This window comes from Callionymus lyra, chromosome 5 (assembly GCF_982586985.1).
Source record: "Callionymus lyra chromosome 5, fCalLyr1.hap1.1, whole genome shotgun sequence".
Lineage (NCBI taxonomy): Eukaryota > Metazoa > Chordata > Actinopteri > Syngnathiformes > Callionymidae > Callionymus > Callionymus lyra.
The window spans coordinates 23,324,652-23,343,585 of record NC_141822.1 but is presented as its reverse complement, the minus strand read 5'-3'; the positions used below and the strand labels follow the sequence as shown (position 1 = coordinate 23,343,585).

General features: G+C 40.2%; 2 protein-coding genes across 2 annotated transcripts; one reads left to right on the top strand and one right to left on the bottom strand.

Moving 5' to 3' along the window:
* The first annotated feature begins 2,997 nt into the window (after positions 1-2,997).
* LOC148079811 (rho GTPase-activating protein 20-like) lies at positions 2,998-14,749 on the top strand. The gene is made up of 16 exons (XM_087791496.1): positions 2,998-3,077; positions 5,735-5,820; positions 9,069-9,242; positions 9,320-9,469; positions 9,869-9,910; positions 9,973-10,057; positions 10,129-10,206; positions 10,332-10,398; positions 11,325-11,513; positions 11,571-11,734; positions 11,817-11,981; positions 12,209-12,321; positions 12,397-12,589; positions 12,694-12,808; positions 13,358-14,079; positions 14,147-14,749. Exons 1-16 carry the CDS (start codon positions 3,018-3,020, stop codon positions 14,732-14,734), a joined length of 2,991 nt encoding a protein of 996 aa, XP_087647622.1. The 5' UTR covers positions 2,998-3,017; the 3' UTR covers positions 14,735-14,749.
* A 639-nt stretch (positions 14,750-15,388) lies between these two features.
* On the bottom strand, positions 15,389-18,811 carry LOC148079810 (adrenodoxin-like). The gene is made up of 4 exons (XM_087791495.1): positions 18,403-18,811; positions 17,075-17,199; positions 16,051-16,180; positions 15,389-15,866 (listed from the first exon to the last, which is right to left on the bottom strand). The coding sequence occupies exons 1-4, from the start codon at positions 18,516-18,518 to the stop codon at positions 15,758-15,760; spliced, it is 480 nt and encodes a 159-aa protein (XP_087647621.1). The 5' UTR covers positions 18,519-18,811; the 3' UTR covers positions 15,389-15,757.
* Positions 18,812-18,934: the final 123 nt, after the last annotated feature.

Genomic DNA, 18,934 nt, shown 5'->3' with positions numbered 1-18,934 from the left:
CAAATTTACAAACTGTCGAAACAAATATGTACAAACTATGAAAACAAATGTACAAACTATCGAAACAAATGTACAAACTATCGAAACTAATTTTCAAACTATCAAAACAAATGTACAAACTATCGAAACAAATTTACAAACTATCGAAACAAATTTACAAACTGTCGAAACAAATATGTACAAACTATGAAAACAAATGTACAAACTATCGAAACAAATGTACAAACTATCGAAACTAATTTTCAAACTATCAAAACAAATGTACAAACTATCGAAACAAATTTTCAAACTATCGAAACAAATTTACAAACTGTCGAAACAAATTTTCAAACTATCGAAACAAATCTACAAACTATTGAAACCAATTTACAAACTATCAAAGAATTTTACAAACTATCGAAACAAATGTACAAACTATCGAAAAACAAATTCACAAACTATTGACAAGAATTTACAAGCTATTGAAACAAATTTACAAACTTCCGAAACAAATGAACAAACTATTGAAAACATTTTACCATTATCGAAACAAATGTACAAACTATTGAAATAAATGAAAAAACTATTGAAACAAATTTACAAACAATCGAAACAAACATACAAACTATCGAAACAAATGTAAAAACTATTGAAACCAATTTACAAACTTTAAAAATAAAATGGACAAACTCTTTAAAAATATTTTACAAACTCTAAAAATTAAAAATAGAAGTTCTTGAAACAAATGTACAAATTATTGAAACAAATTTACAATCTATTGAAACAAATGTACAAACTATTGAAATAAATGAAAAAACTATTGAAACAAATTTACAAACAATCAAAACAAACATACAAACTATCGAAACAAATGTACAAACTATCGAAAAACAAATTCACCAACTATTGACAATAATTTACAAGCAATCAAAACTAATTTACAATCTACCGAAACAAATTAACAAACTTCCGAAACAAACTAACAATCTATTGAAAAAGATTTACAATTATCGAAACAAATTACAAACTATCGAAACAAATGTACAAAATATTGAAAAAATGAACAAACTATTGAAACAAATGTACAAACTATTGAAACAAATGTACAAACTATTGAAACAAATGTACAAACTATCAAAACACATTTACAAACTACCTAAACAAATCTATAAACTCTTTCATTTTTGTTTAACAAAACTTAAAACAATCTTGAAACAAAAACCCACCTTAAACAAATTTACAAACTAATGAAACAAATTTACAAACTCTTGAAATAAAATGTACAAACTCTCGAAAAAACTTGACTGTTAAAGCACATTTACAAACCAATGTAACAATTGTGCAACCATTGTAAACTATTTAAACCAATTTAAAAATAAAATTTACAAACAAATTAAAAGAATTTAGCAATTATTAAAATAATATTTCAAACTCTTATCAAATATTCACTATTGAATAAAATTAACAAACTGTTGAAACAAACTCTTTGAACTTTTTTTTTTTATTTTTTTACCAACTTTTAATAACAAATTTTGAAACTGTGAGCTCAAATTAAAAATTCAGAAAAAATGGACAAACTCTGGAACAAATGAACAAACACAAAAAACAAACATACAAACTCATTGAATAAATATACAAACTCAATAAACAAATGTGTTTACTAATTTAAAGTTTGCCAAACATCGCTGAATGTTTGCAATAAAGAAACAATGTATTACATCTAGTACTACTACATGCAAAAACAAAACCTTTACAAGATGCAGTTTCTGTGAATCCATTTGTGTTTTTATGACAGTGTTGTTTACTGACTGAAGATTTCAGATGTAACCGAATATATAGGTGTTGGTGTTTGGTTGATAGCAGGGCTGTCTATCGGCAAGAATCTGTCAATACGATACGTATCATGATACAGAGGCAACAATACGACATATCGTGATACTGCAGTAACAAGGATATATTTGTAGTATAGTTCGAGTACTTGACTCTACAGCAGAATTTACAGACCTCACGACTCTTGACGAAGTCGTAACTACTGTTATTTGTTTTAAAACCAAAACATATCCAAACATCAGCCTTAAAAGCTGCTGGAGTCGACTGTATCCTCTCGTCCTCAGTTATCCTTGAACTCTCGCAGGATCTCATGGTCAATTCAGCTGCATAGGACGTAATGACTGCTCTCATCTAGCGTCAAGTTTTTAGTTTTATTTTCGTTATTGATACACTGCCGTCGAATATGAAACGGTATCGTGAAAAAGAATATCTTGATATATAACCATATCAATATCAGCCCTAGTGTATAGTGTTGTATATGTAATTGTGTTCTAAACATTATAACAAATAAATTAAGTGTATTTTACTGTGGGAAAATGGTTTCATTAACAGTGGGTGTACAGTTATTATCTGAACGCCACTCGAATTTCAATTAAAAAAAATGTATACGTATTTCTTTTAGTGTTAAAAGTATATTTTGTATCATTTCATTTGTTAAATCTACTCAATTTTTGTTCTTTTGCTTCACGGTTTTTATCGTTGCCTCCACATCACTTTCACTTTATCAATTCCTAGTTGTTGTCTCGTAAATTTAAGTAATATATATAAATATTTAATTGAGAACTTTCGGGTTATTGATCAGAGAAAAAGCGCTTAAAACACTTGAGATCTCGTTCGTCAAATTGACGAGAAAAAGTTAAAATTTTGCTAAAGAGAAGAATTGTTGCATCTCTTGCACGTTTATATTCTTGCTCACTTTCCCAAACAAGAACGTATTTCCTAAAATAATCCTCATTTTTATAGCGGACCTGAACACGTGGTTATAAATAGACGCGCTGGCGCCTCCTCTCGCTGCGTAAAGACGATTGTAAAGTTCAACTCCTGTTAATCCAGACCAGACCTGCTGCTGCTGCTGCTGCTGCTTCTCCTCTGAGGCAGGTTGCTGGTTCGACTCCCTCTTGTAGCTGGTCCTACCGTCACTGCCGCAGATGTTCGCGGGATCAGACCCCAGCTCCGCCTGAAGACCCCTGGAGAGACCCCGAGGCTGGATGGACAACATGTCTCCTCAGCAGGACAGTCTGACTCGAGGACAGCATGAGAACAAACGGGTAAAGTGTCACTGCTTATTTAAAATTAAATTATTATTATTTTTTAATTATGTTTATTATGTTTTAGCTTTTGAATATTCTTTTTCTTATTTTCTTTCAATAGAAGACTCTTAACTTGTCTGTAGTTGCGAATGTATTTGTCAACATGTGACATATGAAGCAGTCCATCACATACCTCTGCCAAGGAGCTCATTTTTATAGTAATATCATTGTATCCTGTGTTTTGTTCGTTTGTTGACGGAGCAACATCAAGTAAGAACTTCCAAATAGTTCAATAAGTTAAAGATAAATTCTCTGAACTCTACCAACTTCAGGATCGATTATTAATTATATTTTTGAACCATTTTTTTTATGGATTTTAATTCATTAATCTTTCATTAATGTTAAATAAAATAAATAACAAAACACAGCAAAATAGGGTTAAATTACTGGCATCTTAAGGCGTTTTTATTTGTTCAGGCTTTTCCTTGATTTTCTGGAACTCCTGTTGTGTTATCAGTTTTATCTTGACCTTTAAAATATATACTTTATTGAATTATTTTGATTGTTTAAGCGCTTTGTGACCCTGGTCTAGAAAAGGGCTATATAAATAAAAATTACTTACTTACTTACATTGAAGGTTAAAAGTAAGAATTCTTATTTAAATTATTATAGTTAAAGTTAGGAGAGAGAGAAATCGATTTTTTAAATATTTTTCCTAAGTATGTATCCATAGCATGTGCTAAACATGTTACTCATATTCAATCTTGTTTCCCTCGTCTAAAGTGCTTTGTTGAGGAGCTCATTCATCCATCAGAGATTCACGGTAGAGCTCTGGCTTGTACAGTAAACTGGGTGAAGTGGCTAAAGCAGTTCAATACACTGTAGCTCCATATCTGATCCTGGGTCTGCCCCGTGGCCTCCTCCCAATAGACTCTGGTCAGAACTTTTGTGTGGTAATAATATCAGATGATGTGCTGAGCAACTCTGGTATTTTTAGCAGGAACGCTGTCGTAACGGCGGGCGAGGGAATGTGTCACCGGCCTGTTGAATCAATAGTGTTACGTTGTGAAATGTCGGAAACATGTGGAAGTGCTCGGCAGGTGTGAACCTGCTCGCCATTGATGTCGTGCAGACAGACGGACGACTTAGTTTCCAGACACCTCGGATCACTGCTCCGGTGCCTGGACATGCTGCGTGTTTGTCAATAAAGGTTTGTCAAGGAACCTGTGCTTCAGGTGTGAAAAAATGACTTTGCTGTATGTGTGTCACGACTCACAAGCGGCCTCTAGTGGAGAAAAGTTCAGAATACGTTTCATTTTTCGTGATGCGACATGCAACCTGGTGGTGAAACTAACTATTTAAACTACCCAGTTGTGTTCCCTAACAACCAAAATGACCCGGAGACGATTTGTGTTGGTTGCGGAGATCAAATCAATATGTGGCTGGCGGGCCACATGTGGTCTTTTGACTCCGACTATGTGGCCCTAATAAGGTCAGAGTAAATATTCAAAAAAATATCAAGCGGGGGAAAAAGAGGATACTAGCAATTTTAATGTGTACTTGTTTTACTCATCATTGTTTCTATTAACCCTTGTGTTATATCTGGGTCAAGGCGACCCTGAGCCCCGAATACAAATGTGTTTGTGGTATCCCATTACGACCTCCACCACTGCTTATGTATTTCTGGAAGCCAGGGAGTTCGTTCCCCCTCGACCCATAGACAACACAAGGGATACCACAAACACATTTGTTTACGGGCCTCCGTTTACGGGTCACCTTGACCCTGAGATAATACAAGGGTTAAATATGATTTATTTTCCTTATTTATGTTTTTATAAAAAAAACACAATAATAATAATAATTTAGTGATACAATGTAATAATTAATTATTTTTTTAATCAATATTCTCCTTGTATTTTTCATTATTTCTTAACTTTTCCATCATATTAAGCTCATTTTTATTCTCTTCCTTTAAAGTTTCATATAATTTCATATTGTTTTTAAAGGTTTAATTGAAATATGTATTTTTATAAATCAAAAAATTGGCCAAAACTTTCATCAATGTACATGACTGTTGTTGTTCCTACTGACGGTGCGATAATAAAAACAAGTATTTATGATCATTAATCCGGTGATGCTCAGTCGTTCACAGTGATTAATTGTAACAAATCAAGGTGAGAGTGTTGTTCTCAGGTTTATTCCCACGCCAACAGTATACGCTTCAAATTAAATAGCCCAGCGTTTAACAAACTGGAGATAATGTGTAGATAAGTGGTGCGAACAGTGGTGTTGTGTTGCAGTGTGATTGTGCAACGCCTGTTGGTCATCCTGCTTTACCGCACACTCATAAATCTTGCTACAATTAGATTAAGTGCAGGATAATAGGATCTGAATCTGACAGTCAGCAGCAGCAGGTAATAACTGCCTGCATCACATTTGTTTACCTCTCTGGACTGATGAAGCAAAAACTGACAGAGGAGAACAACACTTGCTGAAGGAAGAGACAAACAAGTAGAAGGTTCAACAAGACGTGGAATTACTCAGCAAAAGAGTGTTCAGGATGTGGTGTCAAACAAATTGTGAGCCCCCGTCAACAGCACGAATCCATCTGTCCTCCCGCAGTGATACACTTAGGATTTGTTTTGTGATGAACCTAATTCTGTTTCTCTTTTCAGAGGATGAAGTCTCAGAGTTATCGGCGCCAGTCAGCCCCGTCCATGGTCATCAGCAAGGCTCTCACCAGGTCCAAGACTCTCTCCAGGTCAGTCCAATACACATAAACCAGCACTTTTCAAGTGGAAATTCACTTTAGAAAAGAACAAAAACAAACATTATTTTTACTAGAGGGTGTGGAAAATACTGATACACTAATATATTGTGACGTCTTTTTCAACATACTGATCGATATTTAAGATCAGAGGAGAGAGGATTATTACATTTAAAAAAATATTTATTTGCTTTTTAAATCACATTTTATATCTATTTTCTATAGCGTTTACATTTCAATAAAGTGTATCTAAAACAAAACAATTCAATAAAAAAAATAACAATTGACATATTCATTGGTGTTTGTTAATTTTTACATTACAAATGAATCGCTGCTATCATTACGTCCTCTGCAGCTAAACTAACAATAAAACCCGGTAGATCCCGGCAATGACTTAGGACCAGAGGATACAGTTGACCCCAGCAGATGTTTGCACTTATATTGGTTTCAAATAAATGGAAGCAGTTACGACTTTGTTAAAATTCACTGGGTCTGGAAAGCAAGTTTTAGTTTTTTTGCGGTTGAGCACAGATACAGGAAAGTTGAGTACAGATACAGGAAAGTTGAGTACATATACAGGAAAGTTGAGTAAAGATACAGGAAAGTTGAGGGCAGGTACAGGAAAGTTTGGTACAGATACAGGAAAGTTGATTTCAGATACAGGAAAGTTGGGTACAGATACAGAAAAGTTGAGTACAGATACAGGAAAGTTGATTGCAGATACAGGAAAGTTGAGTACAGATACAGGAAAGGTAGGTACAGATACAGGAACGTTGAGTACAGATACAGGAAAGTTGTGTACAGATACAGGAAAGTTGAGTACAGATACAGGAAAGTTGGGTACAGATGCAGGAAAGTTGTGTACAGATACAGGAAAGTTAGGTACAGATACAGGAAAGTTGAGTACAGATACAGGGAAGTTGAGTACAGATACAGGAAAGCTGAGTACAGATACAGGAAAGTTGAGTACAGATACAGGAAAGTTAGGTATAGATACAAAAAAGTTGGGTACAAATACAGGAAAGTTGAGCACAGATACAGGAAAGTTGAGTACAGATACAGGAAAGTTGAGCACAGATACAGGAAAGTTGAGTACAGATACAGGAAAGTTGAGCACAGATACAGGAAAGTTGAGCACAGATACAGGAAAGTTGAGTACAGATACAGGAGGGTTGAGCACAGATACAGGAAAGTTGAGTACAGATACAGGAGGGTTGAGCACAGATACAGGAAAGTTGAGTAGAGATGCAGGAAATTTGCGGTTGAGCACAGATACAGGAAAGGTGAGTCATGACCCTGAATCATGATACGTATCGTACCACGACATTCTTTCCGATAAACCCCCCTAATGTCTAGTGGTTTCATTATTACTAGGGTTATATGACCTTAACCAGTTGCTAGGACTCTCTCATCATTAAGTTTCAATAAGGAAAATGTAACAAGATATGGAGGTCATTCTATTTTAATATTTATCAAATATAGTTTACATTTCATTGAAGTTAGAGTTATTGGGATTTTCATTTTTTGGATCTTCTTCTGTCCCCTTATCGCACCTTTCCAATTGACCTAATAGAGTTTCCTTCCACTCTCAAACCTTCATGCATTAATATATATATATATATATATTTTCACCGATTCAAACACACACTTTAAATATACGTGAGATAAAAGGGACAACAATACTCTGCCTGTAAAAGTGGCCAGCGGCTGTCAGTCTTCCAGGAGACACTCAGAGTCATAGCAGGGTGAGAAGGTCAAAGAAATATCCTCAGCAACAGTCAGGCCTTGTTCCACTGAGCTTAGGATGGCTATATTTTCTACACACACAGAGACAAGCACACACACACACACACCATGGTGTTGAGCTGTGTAGTCCGCTCTGGCAGATAATCCAGGTGGAGCCAGATTTGACAGCAGATCTAGCTCCTATTAATAGACGTCGTCTTTATCTATATGCAAAGTGAAAGTGTTAAAGGAATCATCTTGTTAAATGGATCCTGCTTAGTCCGAGCGTCTGACGGATGTCTTAGGAATTTGTTTTTCCCACAATCCAGGCACTTGTTTCTGTGCCGCGAGAGTGAGCGTTTGCACAGGTTCGAGAAAAGTCAGTAATTTTTCTTGAAGGTCTCGATAAAATCGTTTTTATGTGATTAAGGGTTATTTTTCATTCATTTTATGCCGCTTATTCCCTTAAGGGGGTCCAGTTTCTTCAGGGAAAAGGCGGTGGACACCCTGGACAGGATGCCAGTCTGTCACATGACACACAACCATTCACACACACACATATTTTTCTTGAAAATATTGATATTTTTCGAATGCAAAGATGTGAAGTAGACCATCATGTCGGGATCGACATTAAGATGTAAGCCAACAAATGACTGGAGGATAAACTCAATTAAACCATCTCAATGGAGGTCACGCAGCTGAGGAAACATTCGGTCTCCACTGAGCGAAAACACTTTGAAACCGGAGCCCAGAATGAAACATCCTAATGACATGAAAGAGAAGAGTTTGCATAGATAGATGAAATGCTGCTCTGCGTTAGTAGAACAGACCACAATGAACGGGAGAGATCTTTGATGCTAACTCGAACTCATGACCTTTAGAGGCAACTGAACACATTTATCAAGTGTTTCCTCTTCTTTGGACACCACAGTGTCCTCCTGGACAGTCAGATGGAAGCCCTGTGCAGAATTATGATCCATCCATCCATCCATCCATCTATCCATCCATCTATCCATCTATCCATCTATCCATCTATCCATCTATCTATCTTATATGTTAATAAAGAAATTGATTTAAAGAAGATTTTTAATTTATTACTAAGCTTTCTTCCTGTACGTCATCAGGTAATTCATGAAAGGCTCAATCTGTATAATTCAAAATAGAGTTTCTGGCTCACCCTAGTGTCAGAATCATGTAACTGCTGTGTATCGCTACATGTACATTTGTTTAAAAAGGTTAGGAACGCTCTTCTTGACTCACTTTTAAATCACTCCCTGTTTCAAAAATGGTTAATCTGGATGGTCTTTTCTGTATTTTATTTAACCCTTTTTCCTGTGTTTTCAACCTGTTGTTAAGCATCTTTGCGTGTCCCAAAAAGCGCTTAATAAAAGCAATGTTATTATTATTATTATTGTTGTAACAGTTTCAACTCTGTAATTGTTGACCCTTCAAAATAAAACCAACCATTTTTAATTATGAAAAATAAAAACATTTGTTAAAACATTATGTTATTTCAGAGAGAGCTTCCTGGTCCCTGTGTGCGCAGAGACTTGTCCGCTCGTCCAGTCTTTCCTTAAATGCTCGGACCGGTCTTTCCTCCTCCACGGACATGCTCAGCTGAAGACCGGCATGCAGACCCAGGACAGGCACCTCTTCATGTTCAACGACATCCTGGTCGTGGCCAAGGCCAAGTATGTTGTGCTTCATTTCAGTTCAGGTGGATTTAAACTCAGTCCAATGTGTGAGAGTTTTCTCTCCGTGCTGCCAGGACGGCCACACACTTCAAGCAGAAGGCTCGAGTGCTGGTGTGTGAGATGTGGACCGCCAGCTGCATGGAGGAGGTGTGTGAGGGGAGCACCAGCCCGGAGAGGAGCTTCGTCCTGGGCTGGCCCACCTGCAACTGTGCCGCCATGTTCAGGTATGTAAAACATACATCTACAAACACCAAGTGTGTTCCTACAGCAAGAGACGTCATGATCTGACGGATACTTCCACGACCTTTGCCTCCGTCACTCCATTCCTAAAGACTTTGACGTCACAGCTGTGAACAAGTGTTTGGATCTCAGCTGTAAATGTGCCGGCTTTACTGGCAGGAGTCATTAACTTGACGTCCGCGGTGTCAAACACTCGAGAGCCGGGGATAAATCTCAGTCGGCCCGAGTTATGAAACAACAACCTCTGGTGTTCAAATCTGTCTGAATCCAGATTAATCCAGTCAAATAAACGGCGAAATGACTGATCCTTGAATAAGCCGAGAGCTTAAAGTCTGTCTGTGTTAACACACGTTCTCACTGTTCTGTCTGTGACCCTCCCGAAGCACCACAGAACTGAAGGAACGATGGCTGTCCCTCCTTAAAAGGTAGACTTCACTACACTGTTAGCAGCGAGCATGTTTTAATGGTTTCCTCTGCCCTCACGCAGTCGCATAAAAGAAGAAAAAGAGAAGGAAGAGTCAAAGACGATTCCTCTGAGAGTGTACGGGAAGGGCATCAACTCGTTTGCCGTCGTACGTTCATTCTCCGATCCAAACGTACCGAAACAAGATTCTGATCCGTCATTTATCTGCTTCACATCTAGGCCAAAACACTTCCTGTCAGCAACTGGGATTCAACCAATGAAGTGATACGACTGGCTCTGCAGCAGTTTAGCATCATAGTAAGTAACTATTGTTCATGACATCAGTTTTTATATGAATCTAACGTTTTAAATCAACATTTGTGGAATCTTACACTTGTGTTTATACTTCATGTTCCCAAGTCTAAACTTTTTCTGTGTCACAGGGGAAAGTGAAAGACTACCAACTGTGGGTCGTCTCCAAGAGAGACAACGCCCCCTATCCTCTTATTGGTGAGAACACACTTGTATTCGAAATATATTTGATACGTAATATAATATTGAATACGATATATTGAATATGCTTGTCTTGGTCTCCCTCCACTGTTTCAATTATTTGTTGTGAAATATTAAATGTGAAATATGAAACCCTTCTTCCTTAAAACGATCGTTTACACATCCTACAGAAATGTTTTTGGACACATTTCTGCTGCGTTGTGCTGGTATTTCTTTATAAACTTTAACGTCCAGTACGACAACAATAAACATCGAAATGCGCTGAACCATCTTCAAAACAGATTTCCCAGAAAGCAATAATGGTTAACTACTACTTTGACCAATGTTGGTGAACTTTCCAGATTTCTAGAACCACAAAACAAAAACAAGATTATTTAAAATGTTCTATTTGATTACTCTTAATGGTGAACGGGTTGATTTCTGTATTTTTCTGTATTACTGTTTTCAAAATAAATAATATACATAAACGGAGCTGCAGATCAAAAGTGAAGAGCTTTTAAAAAAAAATACAGAGTGGTTACTTGTCAAAATGCACTTACCTTAAATGAGAATATATATATTTTTAATTTTTATGTCTGAAAAATTATGTATTTTTTTTACTTTTTCTTTTAAACCAAGCATCTTTCCGAATGAATACAGCACATAAAACATCATTTATTTTTATTTTATTGTTATTTTTAAACTGAGGGCGCCATTTACTGATCTTAAAAAAAAAGACGGGACGTTGATGTTTCAAGAAGCTTCATCAGATCGGCCCGTCATCTGTGTCTATAGGATTCCATGTATCTGAAGAGTCAAGAGAAACCCGGGTTGGCTTTAGAAAAGAAGAATTAAATTAAATTAAAATAGCCTCTTGATGTCTGTGTCAACTGAGCAAATGTTCCGTGATTCCCATCATCGACTCGCTCGTCTTCTGGTTTCAGGGCACGAGTTTCCCTTCAGCATCCAGATGAGTCATGTGAAACAAACGCATATCCCGGCGGGCAGTCGAGAAACAGCTGCGCCCCCTACGGACCGACAGAGGGCTCTGCAGCTAGAGCACGGTTCGAAGATGTGCCAGTTCATCCTGAAGCCCCGCCCCTCGGGAACCCCTCTCCCACAGGTGACAACAGGTGAGATGGTGCGGCTCGTGCTGGTGCTGCAGCCGCTCAAGCGTTTCCCTTTTCCAGATTTCCCGCAGAAGAGCTTAAGGAGGCGGAGGTCGCTCATCAGCTGGGCCTTCTGGAGAGGTTCTTACGCACAACTGTCGCCCACTGGTGCAGCACCGGGCTGCTTGTTCCACCAGCCGCTCAGTGCCGTGTGTTTCGGGGACGCATTGCCGAAGCCGATTATGGTGGGTGGTCCCAGGTTCAATTCCCAGATTCTCTGCGGTTGTGCACAATCTTTTGGATAAAAATAAAACGTTGCCGTCACAGGACATGTTGACCTTCCTGTACCACGAGGGGTCTTGGACTCGGGGCATCTTCCGTCGCCCCGCAGGTGCCCGGGCGGTCAGGGAGCTGCGGGACTCTTTGGATTCCGGCGAGTTCCAACTCCCTCTGACCCGGGACCACGTCTTCGTCATCGCCGGGGTCTTTAAGGTCGGCGCACTTTTCACTCATGCTGCCGGTCAGATTCGCGCTGGGTCCCTCATTGACCCACATCTTTAAGCTCATCCTAATTCTGTTCTGATCCGACCCCGACCAACTTTAATTCCCCATCGGCCATGTTAGCAGGACGGACTGTTCGAGTTTATCTCTTTCTTATCAGGACTCAAAACAATATTCTTGTCATGTTTCCTTGTCTTATACACTGTTTTTTTTTTTAGGACTTCCTGCGCAGCATTCCTGGAAGCCTGTTGAGTTCGGAGCTCTATGAAGACTGGGTGGAGGTTCTGGAGGACGAAGAGGAGGAGGACGAGCAGCTGCAGGACATTCAGAGGTGGTCATGCGATGATGCTACGATGACTTCTTTTACATCCTTCCAGGAATAACACCATCGACTTGTAACCAACAGGTTGATAGTGAGGTTGCCCAAGGAAAACGCCCTGTTGTTGCGCCACCTGCTGGCCTTGCTGTACACCATCCAGAGCCATGCTCATGAGAACCAGATGACCAGCTTCAACCTGTCGGTCTGCATCGCTCCCAGCATGATGTGGCCTCCTGGAGCACCATGTAGCTCTGAGGTGGAGGGAGAAGCTACGAAGAAGGTAAACTATTTTGGATGGTGTTCGGGCAGGAGAGAGCCACAAATATCAAATGGTCTCACACCGGAAATATCTGCCTCTTCTTCTGTTTCTCTTCCTCTCCTCAGGCGTGCAATTTGGTCAAGTTTATGATTGAACACAGTCCTGAGATTTTAGGAGAAGAACCTGGAGCTTTGTTCGGAGGTCCGCCACAGAGAGAGGACGTTCCGGAGTCAGAATCAGGTACAACATACAGTCTGGATCTTTTATTGTGTGTGTTTTCTGTATAATTCACCTGAAGAGTGATCAACGCCTTTAGGTGTAGCTTCAAAAGACACCATCTGGCCAGTTCATATTAAGATGTATTTTAAACAGACAACAGGGGGCGCCATTTGACAATACACATGCTCTGAGTAAAGGTGTAAAGTCTGGATGATTACAGAACATTTTAAGCTGAAAGTGGGCATCAGTTAAACTTCTGATGAAGTAAAGGAATTTAAAAAAGGTTTAATTACTGCTTTGAAATTGCAATTTAGTGAACAAAATTCTAGCACTCTTTAGTATGTACTTGGTATTCATCATTTACATTTAAACAATCATTTTAAACACACTAGTGTCAATAATTGATGAGGTTTTCAAAATGGCATACTACCATCTTGTGGTGATGTAGAACATTTAATAATTTAAACAAGATCGTCTCGCATGTTTGGCTGCCTCCTGGAAGATCTGAGCTACAGATAACGATTGAATCTACTGCACGATTGTGAGCTGATGTAGTCTCCGGTCCTCCAGAGTCGTGGATGTACCCGATGACCGACTCGTCCTACGACAGTCTGGAGAACGAGCTGGACGTCAGCAGCGGCGGCGGCTCTGCCGGCTCCCGCAGGAGAAGGCGTCTACGATCCAAATCCCGACAGGGCAGCCTGGACTCCATCGACACCTTCAGCGACGGCGACCAAGACGGGGACCTTCACCCGGTCGCCAGACCCGTACCCCGCACCCCAGATCCGGACCCTGGATACCGTGATCGGGTTGAGACGGACGGGCCTTCGACCGCGGACCCCTGGTCCCTGGAAGGTCATCGCAGAGAGCGTCGGCGCTCAGAACCGGCGCTGGCCTACGTGAGCCGGCTGACGTGTCCGTCGGGGAGCACGGACGGCCTCAGCGGTGAGGACGAAGATGACGAGGATTTAATCGTGAACAGGAAGTCCATTACTAAAGCAACGAGAGACAGGACATCCTGTCTTAGATCTGGTGTAGAAACCAGCTCCTCCAGCTTTACCTCCACCTCGCCTGCTCCCGCCCGCTCCTCCCTGGAAACTCTGGACTCCCTCTGCAGTGACCACTTGACCAGACCCGAGTGTCCCAGCAGCTCTGAGGTCTGCTTACCATCCAAGGAGCCGCTAAACGTCAGCACGGCACGAAGCTTCAGAGGCCTCCACCCAAATCTTTGGCTGAAGAAAGACCGCAGGCTGTCCTTGACCCAACCAGAGAGGACAGAGGACGACACTGGGGTAAGTTGAACTCGGCGACCGATATCTTCACCAACTTGTCTCACCGTCTGTGCTTCTCTACCAACAGGACATTGGAGACAAGTCCTCAAAATGTTGTAAAATTGCTGCCAAGAAAGCAAATGAAGGATCAGAGGTCTCCATCGATCCATCAGTGAAGTGCAAAACCCCCTGCAGAGCTGCTGAAGAAGGTCATGTGACAGAGCAGGAGACGGCTCCCTCTCTGACCCATCACTGCTCCGTGAAATCGTTTCAGAACCCTGCGCTGTTCTACAAGCCGAGCGGTCCGGGTCTGTCTCTGTTCAAGCCACACAGGTCCGCAGAGAAGAGCGACAGCCGGCTCTACCAGCGTAGAGGATCCGAGCCGGAGAGCCGGATGACGGACCGGGCGTACGGCCTGAGGCGGGCCAGGCTGCCGAGCGACCCCGGACTGAAGGTCTCCGAGTCGGAGTTCAGCGAAGGAGCTCCTTCACGCTACTGTGTCTCTCCACATGCGAGCGACGTCATGAAGGACTACTTCTCCTCTCACCCTCAGAGCAGCCAGCAGGTGGCGCTGGCGCTGGTGGAGAACCACAGAGAGTGGGCGAAGAGGTGCAGTGATCCCACGGCGGAGACGGACATGGACCAGCTGCTCTTTGCGGAAGAGTCTTACGTCTGATTCTGATCTCAGAGTATTCTAAGCTTTATTTAAGTTAGGAAGCTTCAACTTAACTTGCTCCGATACGTTTTTCAAGATCAACTATAACTTAACGATAGTTATAACCATCTTCAACTGCAGATGCTCTAACGTCATAGGACAAATAATGCTTATTTTTTTATACATTTTCATTCATGCAGCTTGTGTCTGAAGATTCTTTTGTTGCCATCAATAACACAAGCCATGAGTTTTATCACCACATGTTTACGCTTTCTACTGGAGGCACGTTTCACTGAAATGATAAAAAGCTTAAATAAAGTCAACAAAGATGCTTTTGTCTTCCACACATACTAATTTCTCTCCTCACTTGCCATCCAGTCTCTGCTACAACTCGTTCCATCTCTTTCCAGGTGATCCTACATCCACTCCCTTCTCGTCCATCACGATTCTCTCCATCTTCACTAGATCTAAATGATGTTTTCAGTTAGTAAAAAGGTGACATGCTGCTCCCTACGAACACAACTAATCACTGACTCAGCAGAGGAACAGTTGGACCTCATCACGACCGATTGAATATTCACTCTGGCAGCAGCAGCTTCAAGTCAAACAGACCCGTGTTTGTGTGTAAACAGGAGAGCAACCGCTTGCTGCATGAATAACGACATGACACACATATGAATGAACCGATGACACAGACTTTTATTAATCGCTCTATACAAAGATATATAAGTATGCGTGTTCTATAGCTATGTACAACCACTCGATAAAATTATAAGGAATTAAATGGCAGGTGTGTCAAGCACCAGAAGATTAAAAGCACCTGACATCGAAGGCGGAGGTGGACGTAGTTGCCATGAATGTGGACCATCCTGAAAAATGTCGGAGTTAAGTTCTTACTATAGAGTTCCTACCAAATATAATGATTGTTTATAAAAAAGAACCCTCCAGATGTGTCTGGAAATCAAGAGAGGGAGAGCCCACTTAACTCTGCAGCAGAGTTTTGGGGGCAACTGTTGCCACATGTGGAGGCAGGAGAGTTGTCTGTTAGGAGGAGCCGTCTTTGATCTGTCGGATGTCGGCTACGCTCTCTGGAACCCGGGCCTCGATCCCCTCCAGAGACTTGGTCAGACAGATTTGGCAACCCAGGCGAGACCTGCGGTGGAAAAAACGGCTAGATTAGACATTAAACAAGTTTGTTTATTCAACAAATAAATTACCAAAATGAGCAATTACTTGAGAAACCTGTATCGTTGTGTGCTTGTTAAACAAGTGAAATCAGCTTATTTGCTTTATTAAATCAATCAAAAGCAATGAGGATGTAATCGACTGATGCATACGTGTCTGTCAGGCCGTACGCCAGGTCCAGCATGTCCATCTCCTCGTCTGTGACCGGACCCAGCTTCTTGTAGACGTCCTCGTCGAACACCAGGTGGCATGTGGAGCAAGCCAGAGTTCCTTCACAGGCCCCTGGACACACACAGGCGAACACGGAACCAAGAATAAGAGCATTATAAGAAAGTGAAGTTACAATAATATTGAACGTTAAAGACTAAGACAATACAATAATCTAAAAAACTGTTAAAAATGTAATATTTTATGGTACATTACGGGGCATTTGTTTTGTATTGTCCTTGGTCTATGTTCTTTATCTTTAGACTTAGATTGTGTCATAATGTTCTTTCTTTTTATTTCTCTCGGTTCTTGTTTTTATTTTTATGAATAATTATAAATAATTGCTGTACTGCTGTGTCTAATCGGAAAAACAATTGGATCAATAAAGTTCTACCTAACTTATATACCCATTTTCCCGAAGGAGATCTTCAGAGGGAATTATAAAGTCTGTCAAATACATACATGTAAATACTCACAAAGAGAAAATGAGGTTTAAAAAAAAAAAGAAAAAGAGATGAACTAGTAGAATAAAGTACAAAATGAGGGGGCAGAACCTTCAGTCTCAGTTTCACAGTCAAAAGTAAGCATGTAGCTCAGGTCTGTGATCAGGTCTGTACCAACAACACCTAAATAAGATTTATTTTCTCCTGAGCTGATAATCCATCCATCCTCGTTGCCAGGTGATTCAAACGTACAGCCAAGAAGTCATTTAATAACCTTACGGATGTCTGAGCAAACTGGAGAGAAGATGCTCATCCTTGACAACTGGTTATCACTCTAATAAAAGTGGAAAACTCATACTTGTAAATATTGTACAAAATCAGGAGTCACTATTTTAACAGTTGTGTAATTACAGCATTCTAGGTGGAATCGAAAACAACCCAAAAAATAATTATAATCTGATGGTCTAGCCAAAAAATAAAAATGAATTTGTTGCAATGTAAACTGTGACCATCTTTGTTTACGTACCGAACCCATCAAAATCCAGGTCTTCGTTAATCACAACGTCGAGCAGAGAGTCTCCTGGATTGCCCTTCACCGTGATCCTCTCCCCATCTCTGTTGACGAAGTTGACGGTCACCTTGTTGTCAGACCTGCCAGAGATTCACGGGTTATTGTTTCCGATTATTCATTGATTTATAGTCTGAGACTCTTAGATTGACTCTTAGAATGATTGTTAACTTCAGGGACTCTTTTGGTTCTCCGATCTCTTAATTCCTACTTCTTTTCTGTGAGACTTGAATGTTAACTATGACAAGAACCGCGTTTGCTTTAGTCCTTACACCATCATTCCAGATGCTTTTGATAGCTTTCTGAGCCCCGGTTGAAAACTGGTTTTGTAATCAGCCGAACAAACATAATGACTTGGAATCCGACTCACCGGCCTGATGATATCATGGCGTTGATAAATAGATATAGTCAACGCAAAAAGGAAAAGTTTACAGTGAAAATTCAAATTCAAGCCCCTATAGTTTTAAATAGAAATAAAGTTACATCAGGTGAATGTGAAAGAAGTGTCCCTGAATCACCAGGTCAATTGCTTTAAAGACTTAAACTCAAAATAACTCATGACATAGTTTAAAAGGAATGTTGGCATCACAACTATTTGCTACTTTGTGATACATACACATGTTTTAAACCGCAAATTGTTTCTGGTGCTACTGATGTAGCAGCTTCTTTTGTTAGTATTCTTTCCTTTTTTTTTTAGAAAACATAACAATTACAACAATTGCATCAAAAAACATCATGTAGGTCCCACACATACAAACTTGGTGACCAGTTAAAACCTCTGGAGAAAAACCACGTGGATTTACGTTAATCAGCTTTTATCTGACGATCATCGAATCAAACATGGCTTTGAAAAATAGGACCAACAAACAGATGGGTCTCACTTGGGAACTTTATCACAACATAATAAAGCTTGTTGATCATTGGACAAGGACACATGTAGTCTTTAGAACATTCCACTCAAAGCAGATGGTGGAGATATGGTGCATGGAACTCGGAATTAAGTTGACATGGAGATCCAGGAGCATTACATTGTTTAACTAATAGCTATAAACATGTTTTCTTTTTTTACTTTTGAATTAACAATAAGATTAGAAAGTACAATCGTGGATAATGTTTTAACTCTACAGTCATGTTGATCGTCATATGAAATGACATACTTATTATATAACATATGCATGTAATTACATTACATAATGATTAAAAAAAAAAAAAAGGTAATCGTTGTCGGTTATTCGCAGCCAGTGTAGCCGGTTTAGCAGCAGCGTCGCTGGGCTTTAACCTCGTACCTCAGCGGGAGTGAACTTGTCACGAAGCTCCGGGCTCCCCTCGGCAAGAGCGACCTCCGGGAACATTCTCGTAGCTTCACGGTCGCCAGTCGTCTCAACGCGGTGGCGAAAGCCATTGAAGTCTCAGGTCTGGTCTTCGAAAAGTGGCTCAGAGGTGAAGTCCAGTTCCCTTCCTGACGGTGCGGAAGCAGCCGAACTTTACCTACCGGGGCTAGCTTTCCCAAGCTAGCTTCTTGTAGCTATGACCGGTCCCTCAATCACTGTCACTTCGAGTACGTCACGGTGGTGACGTCACTTGGTGCGTACGCTGGTACGACGACTCCTTGTCACTGTCGGCGGCACGTGCGTGTCAGTCAAGAGTACAAAAGTGTGCAAACGAAGTGATACTTCACCAAAAAGTTGTATTTCCGGTCTCCACCGCAGTAGGATCGATCCACTTCCTGCCATGCGCCTACAAAATAAAGCAATTTAGGAAGTAATTTGGGTAAAGCCAAAAATATAAGAAATTACTTAAAACGAAACTAACAAGATA